Consider the following 18,699-nt stretch of genomic DNA (forward strand, 5'->3'; position numbering starts at 1 on the left):
TATTTCTACTTCTCCCATTCCTCTTCGTTGGGTTCTCAACAGGTGGAAATTTATCTCCTTCCTCTGTTTCCCTGATCCCACCCACCCACACCCCCCTCCCTCAAGGACAACCAAGCTAGAAATGTCTACACCCTCTACCGCTTCGGCCCTTCCACCTCTCAATTTCAATAACACATACGACTACAATCACCACCGCCATCCTCACCAACACCAACATCCTCACCACATTCTCCCGGTCCGCCACGCACCTCTCCCCAGTCCACTACAATATCAACCTCCGGTGGCTCCGGCCTCCACAACAGCCACAGCGAACTCTGCGACTCCAACTTCTTCAGTTTCTGCTTCCTCAGACTGTTCATCAACCCTCTCGGCTATGGCTTCCAGATCCCAACCTGCCTCGAGGAAAAATCCTAAACGACCCGTCGATTGGGACGAATACTTCAAAAATGGTCCTCCTAAAGAGATTATAGTGATAGATGACTCCCCGCCTCCGCAACCCGCCCCATCTGGCGGGAGCAGACAGCAACCCAGTACTGTGTCGCGTACAGCACACATGACTGGACACTATAACCTCGCAAATGGTTCTGGGGGACAGATCCTTCATACAGATAAAAAGCGAAAGACTACACAGTACGATCCTGGTTACCCAGATCATCACTCGTATTCTTCCACTCAAACACCGCACGCTTACGGATCCCCAACGACGTTATCTACCCATTCGAGTACTGTTAGCATCAACGGGAATTCTTCAACAGCTGCAACATCATTGGGATCAACTGGGATCGGGACTGCCGGGCCTTCCTACGCTCCTCAAGCTGCTGCAGCAGCAACCGTCGGCCCAAAAAGGAAAAGGGTCACTAGAGCGAGTCATGCTGCAGCTGCAAACACCAATCTTGATGCCTTTGCTAGTTATCATCCTCCTCCAAAACCTCCGATAAAGGCTAAAGACGTCTATGTTATGCAAGTCCAAGATGTGGGTGTTATCTCGGTATTTTTTTTATATTTATCTCCCTTTGGACAGCGCATTCAGGAGCCATCCAAAGTCTTTTCACAGGAGGCGTTTCATCCATTTTTATATTTGATGTTGCTTTTTTCGGGCCGCATTTTGTGGGGCTATGCTGACGTAACCCGTGTAGAATGACCGCAACCTAGGTGTAAGGGTTGACGACGATGATGGTCATTATATCATAACACCTGACACCGATTTAACAACACGATGTATGTTCATGTTGCATCCCATCTTATAGCAATAATCAATTGACCATATCGTTCGCTTGCAGACCACATAACAAAACTTCTGGGACAAGGGACATTTGGCAAAGTTGTCGAGGCGTACGATCGTGTCAAGAGAACTAAGTGTGCCATCAAGGTCATTCGCTCAGTTCAAAAGTACCGTGATGCCTCACGCATCGAATTAAGAGTTTTATCTACCTTGGCCTGCAACGATAAGGATAATAAGAACAAGTGTATCCATCTACGGGATTGCTTTGACTACAGGAATCATATATGTAGGTCTATCTCGCCGGGCTGGTGGATTTTTGGGTAAGGTAGAATACTTATGCTGGGTAGGTATTGTTACGGATCTACTTGGAATGAGTGTTTTCGATTTCCTAAAGGCCAATACTTTTGCGCCATTTCCAAACAGCCATATTCAGAGCTTTGCCCGTCAGCTATTGACAAGTGTTGCTTGTGAGTAATTATTATTTTCCCCTTGTTATTTTTTGGCATGTTGTAGTTGACTAGTCCTAGTTCTCCACGATCTTAACTTGATCCACACTGATCTCAAGCCTGAGAATATACTCTTGGTACACAATTCGTTTATAAATTATGCCTACAACCGGCCAATTCCTTCTTCCTCAACAACTACACAACGCCAAGGCCGCTCTCGTAGAGTTCTTCTGGATACTGATATTCGACTCATTGATTTTGGGTCAGCAACCTTCGATGACGAATATCATTCAAGCGTTGTCTCTACTCGCCATTACCGTGCTCCGGAGATTATACTAGGGCTGGGATGGAGCTTCCCATGTGATTTGTGGAGTATCGGTTGCATATTAGTTGAATTTTACACAGGGGATGCTTTGTTCCAAACCCACGATAATCTTGAGCACTTGGCCATGATGCAAGCCGTCTGTGCCCAGAAGATTGACACAAGATTAGTGAGGTCCGTTTTGGGGAGAAATGGTAACAGTAATCATTCGTCCACCCTCATTGGAAAGTAAGTTGAATTTTTCTCTTAACCTGAGCTCTTCTTGAATCGTTAAAAGGCCCCTGAATCGGGTGTTGTTTTTATCCAATAACAAAGTACATCTTTGGATTGATTACAAGGAAAATCTGACTCAATATCAATAGGTACTTCAAGGGTGCACGGCTGGATTATCCAAATACCGAGACCACCAGAGCTAGTAAGAAATACGTAAATGCCATGAAAAGTTTACCAGTATGTTATCTTTCACCGATATTACCACTTCTTTCTCTAATTACAAAATAGGATATAATTCCTCCCAACACTCGTTTCAACAAACAGTTTCTCGATCTACTCAAAAGGATATTTGTGTATGATCCAAGCAAGCGCATCACAGCAAAAGAGGCATTAAAACACGACTGGTTCAAGGAACCTTGTTCGGACGAGGGTACTGAGGCAGCCAAAGCTCGGGATGACAAGCTTGCCGAAAAGGCTGCAGCCCAGGCTCACGCTCAGGCGCAAAGGGAACTAGATGGGTACTGATAGTGTTGTAATTTGGCCTTAAGGCATGGTCTTAGAGGATGATTTGTATAGCAATCTGGAGGAAATCCGCTGGCTTTGCCGGAGCCTCTTAATGGATGAGTATCATCCTTGGACCTCATTTTCGACTCTCAGCTATTTTTCATGGATAACGGCTCCCTTCGCAATGCCTATGGATTTCGTCACCATATAGCATAAGGGTTTTATCTTGGGGATTCTTTGTCATCTCTTATTGGGATAGATTTTTTCGACTGAAGATTCTTCATTCTATTTTCTTTCTTTTTTTCATTCATATTCTTTTACATTCTTGTTCTCGGATTGTTCAAAGGTCTCGATTTGCATTCTGCGCAGAAATATTCTCGTAGAGGGAATAAATGGTACGGCGCGTTCACATTCGCTCGAAAAGGGAGAAAGCAATGTTTGACGGGCCAACGACGCACATACAACGAAACCTGACATTGCGGCGGACATAGGGTAGTTTCGGTTAGCGGGGAAAATAGGCGTCTTAATTCTCTTCGGTCTCTCTCTTGGTGGTCAAGGTCGGTTGGATCTTTGGATATTTTTTGTATGATGGATGAAAGGGGGACATGTGCATTTTTTCTTTCTTTTGTTTTTTCCTCGAGTACCTTTTTTCGCTATCACTTCATATGGCCATTTGTTTTTGAGGCTTGTCTCATATTATTACAACCTTGAGATCACTCAAGAAAATCCTCAGAATGGACCTTGCTGCTGATAGTCGCGCAAGACTTGAATTTCGTCTGGGATGGGATGCTGGAGTCAATTTTCCTTTTGATTCTTTCTAGTTTTACATAAATGGGGGGTTACGGAGTGAGTCGGTCGCTATCATATGTTCGGGTTTTTTCCTATCACTTTCATTTTCTTTTCTTCCCATCCTCACGATCTGAAGTATAGTTGGATCTCAACTGGGTCTCCTTTGTCGGGTTTGAATTCATTGTATCGGGTGGGATATCTAAGATGGCAGCAGAGAATATTTCTCTACATAACACTTCACCAACGAGCATGCGTGCTTTAGCGTATGGTGCATTCTTCGAATCTACATCACACATACAGCCGCCATATCTTATACCCGCCATATCTTATACCTGGACGACCTATCTCACTAGATGGATCTCAATAGGTGACGATCATCAAATGAATTCGTCCCGCTCAGTTAAGATGCGTATGCGTGCAAGTACGGGGGATTTCAACAGTCGTTTGTTTCGATTTCCTGGAGAAATGGGTGGTATTATTTCAGTGGATATTTTGGTCGGACTTAACCTTCTATTTTATAGACATTTCATAGAGCCGAATCAGTATTGCAAATCTCATCTAGGGATTCACTCTTGGCATATGCCGGCTCGTCATCATCCTAGTACATAAACTCAACATCTGGGGATACATACATAACGCATCTGTGGGTACATAGTTGAGGCTTGAGGATACCTTACTCACAGGCTATCTCTGAGAACACGTTGGACAGTATTTTCAGACACGTTCACGTGCGCATAAAGCTAATTCGGGATATTCTTGTATCTACTTACTACCACTTACTATACCTAATAATTGATCGATCGCACATCGTCAATTTCAAAATTTTTTTTTTTTTTTTAGGTTTCCATGAACGCACTTTTTCTCCCTTCAAAGTATGAAAATCCATCTTGTAAAAAAAAATCGTTCCCATAAATCCGCTTCCTTGCGCAATATTCCGTCATCTTCTGTACCCCAGTTCCGCTCTACGTGGCCGATGAGCGAGTCGTCGGGCGTCCAGATCGGCACGCGTCTCCCGTGCGAGGTGAAAAGAAAGAAAGAAAAGGAAAAAAGTAAACAACTGTTATGGGGTGAGAGGATGAGCCACTTTTTTTCTTCCCTTTCCGACTCTCTTTGTTTCAGCGAGAACAAATAGATAATGGGACAATAATCGAATGTTGTGATACTTTAAATGCTGTCCATATATTACTTCCTGTTTAGAATTCAAGGTTCCTGGATTTTTTTATTTTTTTTATTTTTTTCGCTCGTTGCGTGCTCCCCGGCGCGCGCCAAGGGATCAGATCAGCAATACTTTGTGGTCTCATGCTTGACAGCTGCATGCAGGGAGCCAGACCAGCAGTACTTTACTTTACTCAACAAACCCCCCCCCCCTCCCCGGCCTCGGACAAGTAAATAAAGAGAAAATGGCCGAGTACAGAGGAGTGGGCGGGGGGAGCGGGACCTTTCTCTAGTGTGGGGAAGCAACTGTGGATTTAATACATCAATCACGGGGCTTCCCATTTAATTGGAGGAGCTCACTGGGCAGGTAAGGAGGAGTTGTAGTTTATGTAGCTATCACAAGGTGTGAAGTTTCTTCTTTTCCCCCTTCCCCACAATTGCAACGATCAACCAACCAGATTGCCAGATCAGCCCATGGCGCCCATCAGTCGGCCCTGGAGGTCGCATGAGGAGAAACAACTTCCGGAGAGAAATCGTATCGTCACGATAGTTTACAAATCCGCACAGAACGACATAGTGTAGAAAAATATCTCGCGGAAGAGGGAGCCAGAGGCTTATTCTACCCAGTTTACACCACCCAATTAATCCTCTTTCCCTCCTTTGCACTCACTATGTGGATCCTGTGCGTACAGGGCGCGAAGGCTTTATTCCGTTGACGACTTGTGTTGTGCATGTCCCGTCCATCATCCACCAAAACATGCACGATCGGCATAGGGTTGGCAAGGGGGAGGAAGCTTAAAAGCGCCCTCGTCGTATCAGAGATTTACCAAGACTAAGATAAACTCTACTGAACGAGTGCATTGTTTTCCGGGAATCTTTCGTTCCGCGGCACATTCGAAAGGGTTCATTTTTGCGACAAGATCTCGTTTTCTTTACACAGCATAGCTACCCTCTCCTACTACTGCTTCTTCGGTTTGGACGTGTTGCAGTACCCACTCGTCAAGGTGGTAGCGAAAAAATACCCGTAGAGTCTGCCATGCCAACTAGCCGTGTAGTTGAGTTCTTTTTTCTTCTCTTCCTGAACTACCTGCAGATGGTTCGTCCGGAATAAGAGACCGGATAAAACAGCAAAAAATCAAATCAAATCAACGATATGCATCACATAACCCTTCCCATCTTTCGGGGATGATGTTAATTTCCTACATTACCTAGAGTACTCATCCAGTCAGTCGGGATTCTCTTATGAATCCACTTTTATGGAATACCTGGTGGGAATGCGACTGTCTTTTCAAACTTCGGTTCTGAATTTGTCCTCAGTTGGTGGGACGGGATCGATGCTGCACTGCAGGAGCGGATGATCTGCGAGACCGGTATCGAAATAGGGCATTTCGAATCATGATGTGTCACTCGTATTTATCTGGGGGACTTGGCGTAGCCGTAAAGTGTGCGAGAAATACATAACGGATAGTTCCACAACCAAGCTCAGAGTCAGAGATCCAATAAGGCCAATCACACAGCGGGTGTGGCCACATGGAAGGCCAGTCAAAAATTGGCTTCAGAGTCGGACGAAAACAAGCAGATCCGCCGCCCGACAATAACTACCGTCCGGGAATAATCTATTATAGATGTTGGAGTTCAATCACCTAGTTCCCCTATGTGTGTATCTGTTCAAAGAATCAACTTCTCCTATGGCGCTTCATGTAAAGCTTCAGCTCTTTGAAGCTGACCTACTATGCGGTATGCATTCCGCCTGAGTCTAAAGTATCGTGTATTAGAGTACATCGAATCGAGTGATAATCCATGACTTTATTTCGCTGTTAAAAAAGTGTCTACCAGTCCTATCATCGAAAAGGGTTGTTGGATATTCAAACTGAGACGGTTCTATAAACTTTGTGCACTAAATATGCAACGGAGCAGTTTACTGCCGTGAATGCACACCAAAAAAAAAAATCTAGTGCAGCAGCCCTTTCCCACCATGCAGTTTTTCTTTCTTCGCCGGCGGGAGATAGTCCAAATTCATGATCAACCACACATAAACGATCTAATGTTCAGCCTCAAATGCCTTATAGGCACAAGTGAGGCGGGATAACGCGATAATCATTAATACCAAGGCGGGTATATAAATTGGCGCTTGCCTAACATGTTAGTCATGCCTAAAATATCGGTCCGGTATATAGATTAATATCTTATATATATAGCGATATTCGCAGATTCGCCAGAGCTCGCATCTCAACAAGCCTCTTCTGTGGCTGCGTAGCTTCGCCCGGTGCGTTTGTCGCGACGTGTACGTACTACTACATGTACATACGTATGATAGTACGTACTGTACTCTGGTCTAGGTACATGTACCTTACTATGGGCGTGCCGAAAAAGGCTTGTTGGTGCAACCCGCGAAAAGTAATTTTGGTCTACTCGCCTGCGGACATTAACATTGATATGAAGGTGTTTATGGGTGGTTATGCATGCATGCATAATTAACTGCATGCATGCAGTATAGGCCGGGTAACAATCTGGAACACAAGGGATCACTCGGAGAAATGGTCTAGCGAGTAATTGAACTAAATTAAAGAAATGAAATATCAAGGGAGTAATGAGATTACCTTTTAAAGCTTTGCGTCTCATGCTGCTTTTTTACCCTACGATCTTTAGTGGTTATCCATATACTAATTCCGCCAAGGTTATATGCGTAGCTAGCTTGGTACGTAGAGACAGGAGGATCCGGCCTTTGAAGATGAGATCTAGAAGGCTCACGGGTTTATATTTCAGTTTAGTAGGGGAGGGTTTGAGAGAGGATTATGTGGCCAGCTAGGTAGATATTTCCCATAGCGCCCGGTCCTAAGAGTGCACGGCAGGAGAAATATGATATAAAGATTTTGGGGAAAACTCGAACAGCACAGAGGTGAGTTTTTTGACACTAGTAGAGACCGCCGGGCTCCACGTAATCGGTTGTTAATTCTACCTAGATTCATAGAATACCTATCCATCCAGAAATGATTGAATATTACGCGCAGGTAATGTAACCTATAGTTAGTATCATTTGGCGGATAAGAAGGGCCATACATCCAGCGTACTATCTTCTTCGAAAGAAGAGTAATTAAAAGATATTCGGGTAGCTTTTGTTGAACAAATACTTTGGTCTCAATGAAGTGAGTATTAGACATAGCGCCTACAAACAGTTGCGAGTGACTTACGATTTCTAATGATAAAGTTCACAATATATTGAAAACGTACGAGATCGATAGAATAAAATAGTTATTCCACTCTATGAGCCGATCTCTTACCTTAAAGCAGAGAACGCGATATCCCTGACCAACCGAAAGCACAGGATATATTTTCAGATGGAAACGGGGTACGCCCCATGAATAGCATATTCCTTTAAGCACTAGAACAAGCCAAGCGGGCACGAACTTTAAACCAAGCTGGCTTGAACTTAAAGACTGATTCGTGTTAATCACTTCCCAAGAGGTTGTTTTTACTAAGGACGTTGGTCTCGTAATTGTGCTCTAAGGCCAAATAAGGCCAAAGTCCGATACAGTTGAGCGACCTCAAGGCGATCTTCTTATCTCAGCCCCGGGCAGCCTTGGTGATTGGAGTTGGTGTGTCCAAGACATTTCAGCCGTAAATATTTGAGTAACCGCCTATATCCGTACGTGAATCAACCCTCGAAGAAGTGATCCCCCAGACTCAAGTGGGATAATGAGGAGTCGAAATCTTAGCCTCAAGATAGCGATAAATCTGGTTGGATAGAGGGATACAAGGCCAAGGCATACATGTCATATGGAAACAGAACAAATCACTGGAGGAATGTCAGCCTTACATGACACGGTGTTTGGGGGCCGGGCCAGTGGGATGAACGGAACACATATATGTGTGCGACACGACATGTCAAGACGGCTTTAGAGATCTCGGTAAGTGGTGGGTCCAGTACCTCTCCTAGAGCTCCATTTCCGTCCATCTTTGTTTTTCTCGTCGTATTAGTATGTGTTCCTGACACCTATCGGAACATCAGCATATATTTGGAAGGTTCGTTGTAAGTATGGAAACGCGGTAAGGGTGCAAGTCATGCATCGTCAGTAGGGAAAGGAAAAGGACATGGCGGGGTTGGTGGGGACAGTGGGAGAAATTCCAAATTGTGGTACCATTATCACTTTCCGCCTGTTTCGAACTTCATTATGATTGTAACACTCTAAGACTTTTTCGACTAAAACTCACTTCATCCAGATGTGGCCAACGCTAACTTTAAGTTTTCAAACCTTACGGTAGAGCGGTCCTTGTGAATCTTTTATCTGTGAATTCCAGCCAGACACGGGGATTTCCCACCACCTTTTAACACGGAAGATTGATAGTCCTTTATCACTCCTGTGCTCATTTTTCTGGTTAGGAATCGTGTGCAATGACGCAACGTGCCTGGAGATCGGAAGGAGTAATTTTATAATTTAGGCGATGGCATCAACCCGGTAGACAATATAACTGGGATAGAGGGAGAAGCTTTTGATATGGGACAGGGTCATGGCTAGCTGGGGAGATGGGGAGCTGGGGTGAGTGAGAACGGCAGGTTGTTCGTGAGAGAGATAGATCCTTGATGGATTAGGTATTGCGAGTTATCAAAATTATCCGAACATTGTTGCAATCAAATTTTTAACTTCAACGTCGCCTTTCTCCACAACCATAAGGAGGGAGTACAAGTGATTTGATTACTGTGATTTCTTGTGCCTCTATTACTTTAAGGTTCAATATAAGCTCAATTAAAGTAGTTTCAAAATTTGGTTGCGGCGCGAGCGTCCGGATAATTTTGATAACCCATAATACATACGACCAAGCACTCAACTACATGTATGTACCACGTTTTACACCTCTAGCCCCCAGAGTGCATAGCGGAGCCCCTTTGGGGGGTAATGGAACGGGAGATCGAGCCTTCGATCTGCTAGGAACGATAAGGTATTTTCAGGATTTCAAACGATTTGCTACTAATGCAGGGTCCCCGTCCTTCATAGCTCTAGATTACACAGAAACGCCAGGGGTTACCAATATCTAGAAATGACTTTTGTTCCTTATGCATATGACCTACTCATGATTTACACAATAAGTGCTCGTGCTTATATCTTAATGAATAGTTGATTCTGCAGACGCTTCGATCTCCTTGCTGTCTGTATCCACTAGTAGTGATACACCCTGCACACCTAATTAGTGAATTAAACAAAAAAAAAAAAAACACCCTGCACACCTTGTACTCCCCGCGAGTGAGATTCCATGATCCCCAAGATCACAACTCCGGCTACTAGCATCTATCCCCACACACCCTTCCCGCCAATCTCAACGTTCCCCGGTACCCTTTTTTCTGTCACAGACTGATGCAGTTTAGTTTCCGGAAGAACCCCACCGGGGAGAAAAAAAAAAACTTATGTAACCGGTACCTTCTCGGATAAATTTCGGCCGGGCGGAAATGACGTCAGCAGGTGGTGAGAAGCCGCGGAACATTTGTATGGGAGCACCAACAGCACCAGGGACAGCTCCGCCAAGTGCATGGTCGAAGGAAGCTTGTTAGCAGAGAACAATCGATGGAGGAACGGAAGCTGTCACAATAACACAACCATTCAAAGGCTTCCACAGGGCTTGCATATGCCGCGCCGGAAGCACAGCAAAGTAATCTTAGGTTATTTCAGGCATATATGTATTCGCTATGTACTCAAGCGCTGTTACTTTCATCAAATTCCCCTCCACAGAGGGGAAGAAAAAAGCAAACATCACCCCATGGAGAAATTTAAAGCCGGGCCGGCCTTCTGTAAGGCTATTGCGGGGCCGGGACCGCAAGTACATAAACCCCTCCAACGGCCCTGATCTTGATTCTTCTTCCCCCAGATCATCTATCTCATTCCCTCTCCACTCAATCACCTTTCTTGTGTATTGCCAGCCGGCTGGTTGTTGGTCACTGTATAAATCATGTCTGGATCTATGGTTGCTTCTGCTGCGCTCAAAGCGCGAGTCCGCCGTCCTGCGTTGCTGAAGAAGCTCGCAAAGCCGGAGGATCTCATTCATCATTTCCCCAATGGCGCATACATTGGATGGTCTGGATTCACCGGTGTTGGTGCTCCCAAGATTGGTATGTGGCCATTGACTCAATAGTAAAGGTATCGAGTATTAATGAATGATGCAATGATAGTACCCATGGCATTGGCCGACCACATTGAGAACAACAAGCTCCAAGGGCAGATGAGATACTCTCTCTTTGTCGGCGCTTCCTCCGGTGCAGATGTTGAGAACAGATGGGCCAGGCTCGATATGATTGAGCGAAGATCACCCCATCAAGTCGGAAAGGAAATTGCAAAGGGTATCAACAATGGCAGGATTAAGTTCTTTGACAAGCATCTTTCCATGTTTCCCGTCGATCTGATTTACGTGAGTAATCTTTGAAAAATGAATTGCATTGGTATGTATTCTGATAGATTTTTAGGGATACTACACTATGGACCGCCCCAAGAACCGTCTTGACGTAGCTGTCATTGAGGCCAGTGCCATCACCGAAGAGGGTGGTATCATCTGTGGTGCTTCCGTCGGAGCATCTCCTGAAATCATCCAAATGGCCGACAAGATCATTGTCGAAGTCAACACATTGTTACCCTCATTCGAAGGGCTCCACGATATCACCATGACCGATCTTCCCCCTAACAGGAAGCCGTACTTGATTATGGCCCCTGAGGACAGAATTGGGACCCCTCATATTCCGGTTGACCCTGACAGGATTGTGGCTATTGTAGAGAGCAGACAGCCTGATGTTACCAATGACAATGCGCCTGAGGATGCTACTAGTCAGGCTGTTGCAGACAACTTGATTGAGTTCCTCCAGCACGAAGTCAAGATGGTATTCCATACTCTTCCCCTTGACCATTGTATAAATTTTTAACATAGAATCTAGGGCCGTCTTCCCCCTAGTCTCCTTCCTCTACAATCCGGAATCGGTAACATCGCCAACGCCGTCATTGGTGGTCTCGCCAAGGGCAAGGCCAGTTTCTCCAATCTTACCGTCTGGACCGAAGTCCTCCAGGACTCCTTCCTCGACCTTTTCGATTCTGGTCACCTTAACTTTGCCACTGCAACCTCCGTCCGTTTCTCTCCCGATGGTTTCAAGAGGTTCTATGACAACTGGGACAGGTACTACGACAAGCTTATTCTCCGCCCCCAGACCGTTTCCAACCACCCCGAGATCATCAGACGTCTTGGTGTCATCGGTATGAACACCCCCGTCGAGGTTGACATGTACGCACACGCCAACTCGACCAACGTCTCCGGCTCAAGGATGTTGAATGGTTTGGGTGGATCTGCGGATTTCTTGAGAAACGCAAAGATCTCCATTATGCACACTCCTTCAACCAGACCCACCAAGACCGACCCCACTGGTGTTTCTTGCATTGTGCCAATGGTTTCCCATGTAGACCAGACTGAGCACGACTTGGACGTCATTGTCACTGAGCAGGTTTGTTTCCTCTATTCACCGTAGGCATGTCTTTCAATACTAACAGAAAACCAGGGTCTTGCCGACGTTCGTGGTCTGTCACCCCGTGAGCGTGCCCGTGTCATCATCGAGAAGTGTGCCCACCCCGACTACAAGCCCCAGCTCAAGGATTACTTCGAGACCGCCGAGCGCATCTGTTTGAAGAAGGGATGGGGCCACCAGCCGCACATGTTGAACAGCGTCTTCAAGATGCACACTGAGCTCGAGAAGACTGGCACCATGAAGATTGATTCGTGGTAAACGGAGTGTGCTGTGTGTTGTGGCGTAGTGAGGCAGTAAGGCGGTAATTCTTTATTATCTCTTTTGTATATAGGTTTTGTTTATATTTTCTTAGTACAATTTTTTTTGTTTCCCTAAAGTGTTTATAGCACAATTGCATATGCTTTTTGAGCGCCGTAAGTTGCATTGAAGTTGTTGAGAGGGCATAGAAAGGCTTGGATATCAATCTTATTGCCGCCAAAAATGGAGGCTGTGAATAAAATTATTAAAGCACACGTGCACCACCAATACCTAGAGTGATTTACTCCTGAGGGTATCTGAAATCAAAGCCCACGGAAGAAAAACGTAAGCAGATGCTGTGTAATGTATGAGGTTTGATAAACAAATGGCATTATAAACCCGACTTTTTGTGAGGAACCAGATAACGATTCCCACGAATTCGTATCTCCAGGTGTTTTGATCCCTGATACACCTTGTGCTTGCAGAAGTACTGATGTGCTTTGAGCCTGATGGGTTCTAACAAAGCTGCATGCGGCTCCCCCAAACTAGCTGATTGTGGACACCTAGCTACTAACCTGGTCGATAGCTATCCCAATCGACTATGATATCACATCGCCCTAAATCAGCCTGAGCGGGGGTGGTAGTAGTGGTGGTGGCGGGGGTATGGTTGTTGGGGATCTGCATCTTCCCTTTTTTTTTTTTTTTTTTTTTTCTCCTTTCCCCACGATCGAATGAGATGGGGCGGGCCTGTCGGTCAAAACTTGCGGATTAGACTGCCAAGCCACTAGGGAGCGCAGAACATCGCAGCTGTCAAACCACTGTGGAAAGCTTATTTATTACCGTTACAGGACTAGCTAGGCCAGTTGGGTTTGATAGCAACAGTAGCAGCCAAAACCATGGTTTTGATCCCCCGATTTATCACCAACACCAAACATGAAAAAGAACAACAACGATAAAGAGCAAATGGTGTTTTTTTTTTCTATTAGGAAAGCGACTCGACTAACTGTTAGGAAAAAAAAAGTGATAGGAAATAGAAATGACAAGATAGAAAGGAAGAGGAAAAAAAAGGAAAGAACCCCCTTATAGAACAATGTACCTAAGTGAATAATAAAAAATTGGGGAAAAACTGTACATAGCGTCTCAAGAAATCGAGACCTCCACACCAGATATATCCGTGTCTTTCAGATAAACCACCCTGCGCTTCGTCTGAAAAAAAAGAAAAAAGAAAAAAGAAAAGAAAAAGAAAAAAGTAGAGAGAAATTAGGAAAATAAGAAACTAAGGAGATAAACAAAAACAAAGAAAAACATGGTCATTCTCATCAAGTACTTGCAAATTTCCGTATCGTATTCCAACAAGAAGAGCGCCATTTATTCATCCTCCTACACACCCACAACTACAACTGTGCAAATCCAAGCTTTCTAACAGATTAACATCCGCATTTGCGGTCGATATGATATACCCCAAAGGAAAAAGAAAGAAAGAAAAAAAGAGGGTAAAAGGCTGAGAAACGTTTAAATAGTTTCAAATCAAGAACAGGACGCCAACCCAATCGAAAAAATAATTAAACAAGAAAAGAAAGTTTCCATATCCCCCGCGCACGCCCACATTCCAATGATATAATTGGAGAAAAAAAAAAAAAAAAAAACAGGGAATTAGCAAAGATCCCTACCAAATACGAAATCGCCATCCAACAGGTCCAAAAGCCGTAGCACATAAAATCAATAGCCCTTAGTCGTAGGAAGAAAGAAACCTCCGTAGAAACTTCCATACCGTCTACTGCCGCCCTCCTCTTCCCATGCCTTGAGTGGCATTCCGCATCATCACCATCATTTCTCTATTCATCCCAGGCGGCATTTGCATCCCACCTCCCGGTTGCATGCCATTCATGTTTCCCATCATCATCCCACCCCCACCCCCAGCACCGCTAAGCGCAAACCCCAAATCCTGGAAATTGTGTTGCTGCGGCTGTGATCTTGCGCCGACCATTGGGTTCCCAGGACGAAGACTTGCGCCAGATGTCTTTCCAATTATGGTTGCGCGTGCGCCATGGTTCATGTTTTGGTTCATGCCTTGGTTTAACGCCTGCTGCTGTTGAGCTAATTGTGAAAGTAGCTGATGTTGTGCATGCTGCTGCTGTTGTTGTGCATGCTGCTGCTGCTGCTGCTGCTGCGCAAGCATGGCACTCTGATGCTGTTGTGGAGTCATCTGCGCCGGAATGCGTGGAGAGGCATGCTGCATGTGCGGGGACTGCTGAGCAATACGGGGCGAATTATGCTGCATATGTGGGGAGGGATGACCCAGGTGGGGTGATTGATGGCCAACATGGGGCGAAAGATGGGTAGGACGCGGGGACTGGTGTTGTGCAGCAGTCTGTGCAGCGAGGCGTTGTTGCAACTGTTGTTGTTGGAGCTGGCTGTACTGGGCTTGAGCAACTAGCGCTGGGTTGGCAGAGGCCTGTGTCATCTGGTGGTGCTGCGATGGATGCGGTTGTGGCTGCATGCTGAGTTGAGGGTGACCAGGCTGCTGAATATGTTGCTGCGCTTGCTGCTGAGCCTGCTGATGGACCTGCTGCTGGGCCTGTTGCTGTGCTTGCTGATGGGCCTGCTGCTGGGCCTGTTGCTGTGCTTGCTGCTGGGCCTGCTGCTGGGCCTGCTGCTGGGCCTGCTGTTGTGCCTGCTGTTGCGCCTGCTGTTGCGCCTGCTGTTGCGCCTGCTGTTGCGCCTGCTGTTGCGCCTGCTGTTGCGCCTGCTGTTGCGCCTGCTGCTGAGCTTGTTGTTGGGCCTGCTGCTGGGCCTGTTGCTGGGCCTGCTGCTGGGCCTGCTGCTGGGCCTGTTGTTGGGCTTGTTGGGCCTGTTGGGCCTGCTGGGCCTGCTGGGCTTGTTGGGCCTGCTGCTGGGCCTGTTGGGCCTGCTGCTGCTGTTGGTGCTGTTGCTGTTGCACTTGCTGCTGTTGGTGCTGTAAATGCGCGTTCTGGTGGCCCTGCTGCTGTTGAGCCTGTTGAGACTGTTGAGCCTGTTGGGCCTGCTGTTGCTGTTGCTGGGCTTGCTGTTGCTGCTGTTGCTGCTGGGCTTGCTGCTGCTGCTGCTGCTGCTGCTGCTGGGCCTGCTGTGCTTGTTGCGCATGTGCTTGTTGCTGAGCTTGATGGCGCAGCGCTTGCATTGGACTTTGTTGAGCCATATGATGCGGAGTCCTCATCGTGACGTGGGCTGGATTATTATTCGCCCCTTGGACTTGCCCCTGGCCCGCCCCGGCGCTCCCAGGGCGGGCCGTGGCAGTGACACCGTTAGCTTGGGCCGCCGTATTGGGAGGTAGACCCCTCATTAATGGCATTGGCATTTGACCAGGTGCTACCATTTGTGCTTGCGCTGCTGCCATTTGCCCATGCGCCACCATCTGGGCTGGATTTGGAGGTACACCCATAGCCATAGGACCTTGCGCCAAAACCGGACTTCCCTGTTGCGATGACCTACTAGCTGCCGCTCGTCGATTCTCCTCCTCCTTTCGCTTCATATCCTTTTGTCTCTCCATTTGCCGTTGATTCTCCGCCTTTTCCTTCTCCTTTTGCTCATTTCTCTTACGCTTGATTTCCTCCAGCACCTTGAACCTCTTGAAGCTTGGTTCAAAGCCTCCACCCCCGCCAACACCATCTCCAACTGCAGATTCCGGTTGAGCATGGGAAGATGAGAAGTGCCGCTCGTCCATAATAAGTAGCACGCGCTCCTCCTCTGCTGCCTGTGCTTCATCTGCGGCCAATTCTGCGGTTGTTCTTTTTCGCGATTTGGGCGGGGGTAAAGGAAATGAGTTCAAGGGATTCCGTAGAGTATTGATTATTTTTTGACAATGCTCGGGGTCTTTGGCTGGGGTAAGTAAAAGAGCGGGTGATGTGGCCAATAGTACACTCGCTTCAAATTGCGCAGCAGTCTTTTCCGTTATTACAGTAGTGTATTTTGTTCGTGCATTCATGGTTGGCGTGGGAGGTATTGTCATAGTAGCGGAGGTCGGTGTACCGGCCGCAGATAAAGGCTGTTGTCTAGAAAAACTGATCGATCTTACCGGAACAGGTGTAGATGCTAGAACAGCCATATCTCCATGGAGAGTCATAGCAGAAGGGTGAAGAACTGTAGTGAATATCCTGGTTTTCTTCTCCGTCTTTACATCCTTTGGGTCCTTGTCTTCTTTAGTATTTGACGGATTTTCCTTGTTATTTTCACTCTCTCCCGATGAAGCCCCAGATCTTGTGCAGGGCGGTTCCTTAAATGGAACAAAGGGGGAAGGCGTGAGCCATAAACTGCGATTATGGATAGAATATGGAATATCCTTGTTATCATTTTTCTTTGAAGAAGAGGTAATTGTTGCAGATCGGTGATCATGGATCTGGACGATAAGACAGCCTAGGAGATTGTTTAGTAAGGTAGAGGGTTTGAGATGTGGGGGGGGGGGGGTGGGTGGGGAACTATAAACATACCGTCATAGAACTTTGTTCCAGCATCTCTGAATTCTTCCACTACTTCATGGGGAATTATTTCAGATTTCAGGTACTCTAAGAATGCCTGTGACACCGCGCGCCGAAATGTTAAACGCCTATCCAATCAAAGAATCCGATGATCATCGCCGCCACATTATGCAGGGGGTAAAAGTCAATCTTACCTTCATAGGACTTCCATAGCTGAAACTTCCGTCTTGCCCTTCGAATCGGAAGTGCTGGGGATGCAGATGTATTATGATGCTTGGCGGCTGGCCCCGATACTTCTCTAGGATAGATGAAGTAGTAGTTACGAACGGCCCGCGCGGGAGTTTCTTTTTCTGTACACGGCGGGTTTACAAGGTCAGCTGTTGTCCTTTGTTCCTGCATTTCCATGATAGTTTCCCATTATAGTTGTGCGCTGTCCCTCTCTTCCACACTCCATACCGTAACAAATGGCAAAGGCTTCTTTCCCGAAAGACGTAAACCAACCTTTGCCGGTACCCCACGGACAACAATGCTCTCCCCCTCCTCCTCTGCCCCGATGCCTTTCCCCTTGTCGTCCACACTACCCCCCTACCCTTTCCCTTTGCTAGATTCGCGAATTCACCGGGCTTGTGGGTTGTTCTTCGTCGTTCGGATATCCTCGTGCCTGGACCGGTATTCGCATTAGAAGCACCATTTGCAGCCCCGCCGTTATTTCCGCCGCTACCATTCGAGTTTGGTGTGGGTGAAGGTAATGGGGGCGGGCGAGTTTTCGTACCAGAGCCCACTGATCGTTGTTGCCCTGGAGGGAGATGCTTCCCCGTATATGTACGGGGAGCGGTGTTGTTTACTGGATTCAGCTTGATACGAGAATGTAGGGGGGGCGTCTTTGATGATGTTGAAGTTGAGGTGGACATATCTTGCCCTTATACTATGGGGGGGGGGGGTGAGGTAGTTGGAGGAGAGGTGTTGGGGTGGGTGGGCAAGCGGGCGGGTGGGTGGGGTGTGATGTTGATCAGATCAAATCCAGGGGGGGAGGGGTGGTAGGTGGGATGTAGTGAGTGGTAGCCTGACGTTGTAGTTGAATTAAGGTTAAGTGGTGTGGCAGGGCTAACGTGATGACTTATTTCTGTACGATGGGTTATATGTAGAACGGAACTAGACGAGTGATACTGGCGCAGATGCGAACGTAAGTGCAAGTATAGGTTTTGTATGTATGTATAATCTGGCTGTGTGGATACATGTATTGCTGGGTATGACGATGAGGCTCTGCAGCAAAAGAGTGGTGGGGGAGTTGGGGGCTGGCTGGCTGGCTGGCGTAACAGAGCTCGATGAAGTTGCTAGTCGCTTTCCATGAAGCTTTGTTGCAGCTGTCTCTTTTGTTGATTCTGGGTATGTATGGTAGGTAATAAATCACGTAAGGTAGAGAGGTAGGTTACGGTCTGGGATGAAGGGAGACAAGAAGAAGCGCGTGCGCCGCCGTAAAGAAAAAACTCAAGATGCACGTCCGGCGATCGGGGATTGGCGAATGTGACCGACAATCGATACAAGGAGCGGGCACGAACTGCGCTGCTACTTTTTGTTGCGGCGGTAAGGAGAAGGGAGCTCGGCACAAGGCGAGACGTTGAAGATGTTAACGTTCCTGCAAGTTCTGCTTAGAGGGACTTTTGGGCATGATGGGCTTACCTCTTCACCTCTGCTTAGTCACATCGATTTCCAACCTGTGCACATCAGGCTGGGCTGCTACAGCACCCGTGCTGTCGGGATGCGGCCAGATTTCGCACGCACACTACATCAGACACACCCATCGCTCACTTATCTTGCGCTGTTTTCCCGTTGCGTGAACTGAACAACAGCTTGACCGTTCCGTC

At 46.8% G+C, this 18,699-nt stretch overlaps 3 protein-coding genes across 3 annotated transcripts; 2 read left to right on the forward strand and 1 right to left on the reverse strand.

Moving 5' to 3' along the window:
- Nucleotides 1-121: 121 nt before the first annotated feature.
- LAJ45_03354 (uncharacterized protein) lies at nucleotides 122-2,728 on the forward strand (the record flags this gene model as incomplete). Its single annotated transcript, XM_046112941.1, has 7 exons — nucleotides 122-973; nucleotides 1,137-1,218; nucleotides 1,281-1,508; nucleotides 1,570-1,689; nucleotides 1,750-2,218; nucleotides 2,353-2,440; nucleotides 2,492-2,728. The coding sequence occupies 7 exons, from the start codon at nucleotides 122-124 to the stop codon at nucleotides 2,726-2,728; spliced, it is 2,076 nt and encodes a 691-aa protein (XP_045973818.1).
- A 7,863-nt stretch (nucleotides 2,729-10,591) lies between these two features.
- On the forward strand, nucleotides 10,592-12,401 carry LAJ45_03355 (uncharacterized protein; the record flags this gene model as incomplete). Its single annotated transcript, XM_046112942.1, has 5 exons — nucleotides 10,592-10,751; nucleotides 10,812-11,047; nucleotides 11,103-11,510; nucleotides 11,565-12,122; nucleotides 12,177-12,401. The coding sequence occupies 5 exons, from the start codon at nucleotides 10,592-10,594 to the stop codon at nucleotides 12,399-12,401; spliced, it is 1,587 nt and encodes a 528-aa protein (XP_045973819.1).
- A 1,753-nt stretch (nucleotides 12,402-14,154) lies between these two features.
- On the reverse strand, nucleotides 14,155-17,745 carry LAJ45_03356 (uncharacterized protein; the record flags this gene model as incomplete). The annotated part of the gene is made up of 5 exons (XM_046112943.1): nucleotides 14,155-16,772; nucleotides 16,847-16,931; nucleotides 17,029-17,184; nucleotides 17,336-17,379; nucleotides 17,454-17,745. 5 exons carry the CDS (start codon nucleotides 17,743-17,745, stop codon nucleotides 14,155-14,157), a joined length of 3,195 nt encoding a protein of 1,064 aa, XP_045973820.1.
- Nucleotides 17,746-18,699: the final 954 nt, after the last annotated feature.

Source organism: Morchella importuna, assembly GCF_003444635.1.
Source record: "Morchella importuna strain M04M26 chromosome Unknown Morimp01GS007, whole genome shotgun sequence".
Classification (NCBI taxonomy): domain Eukaryota; kingdom Fungi; phylum Ascomycota; class Pezizomycetes; order Pezizales; family Morchellaceae; genus Morchella; species Morchella importuna.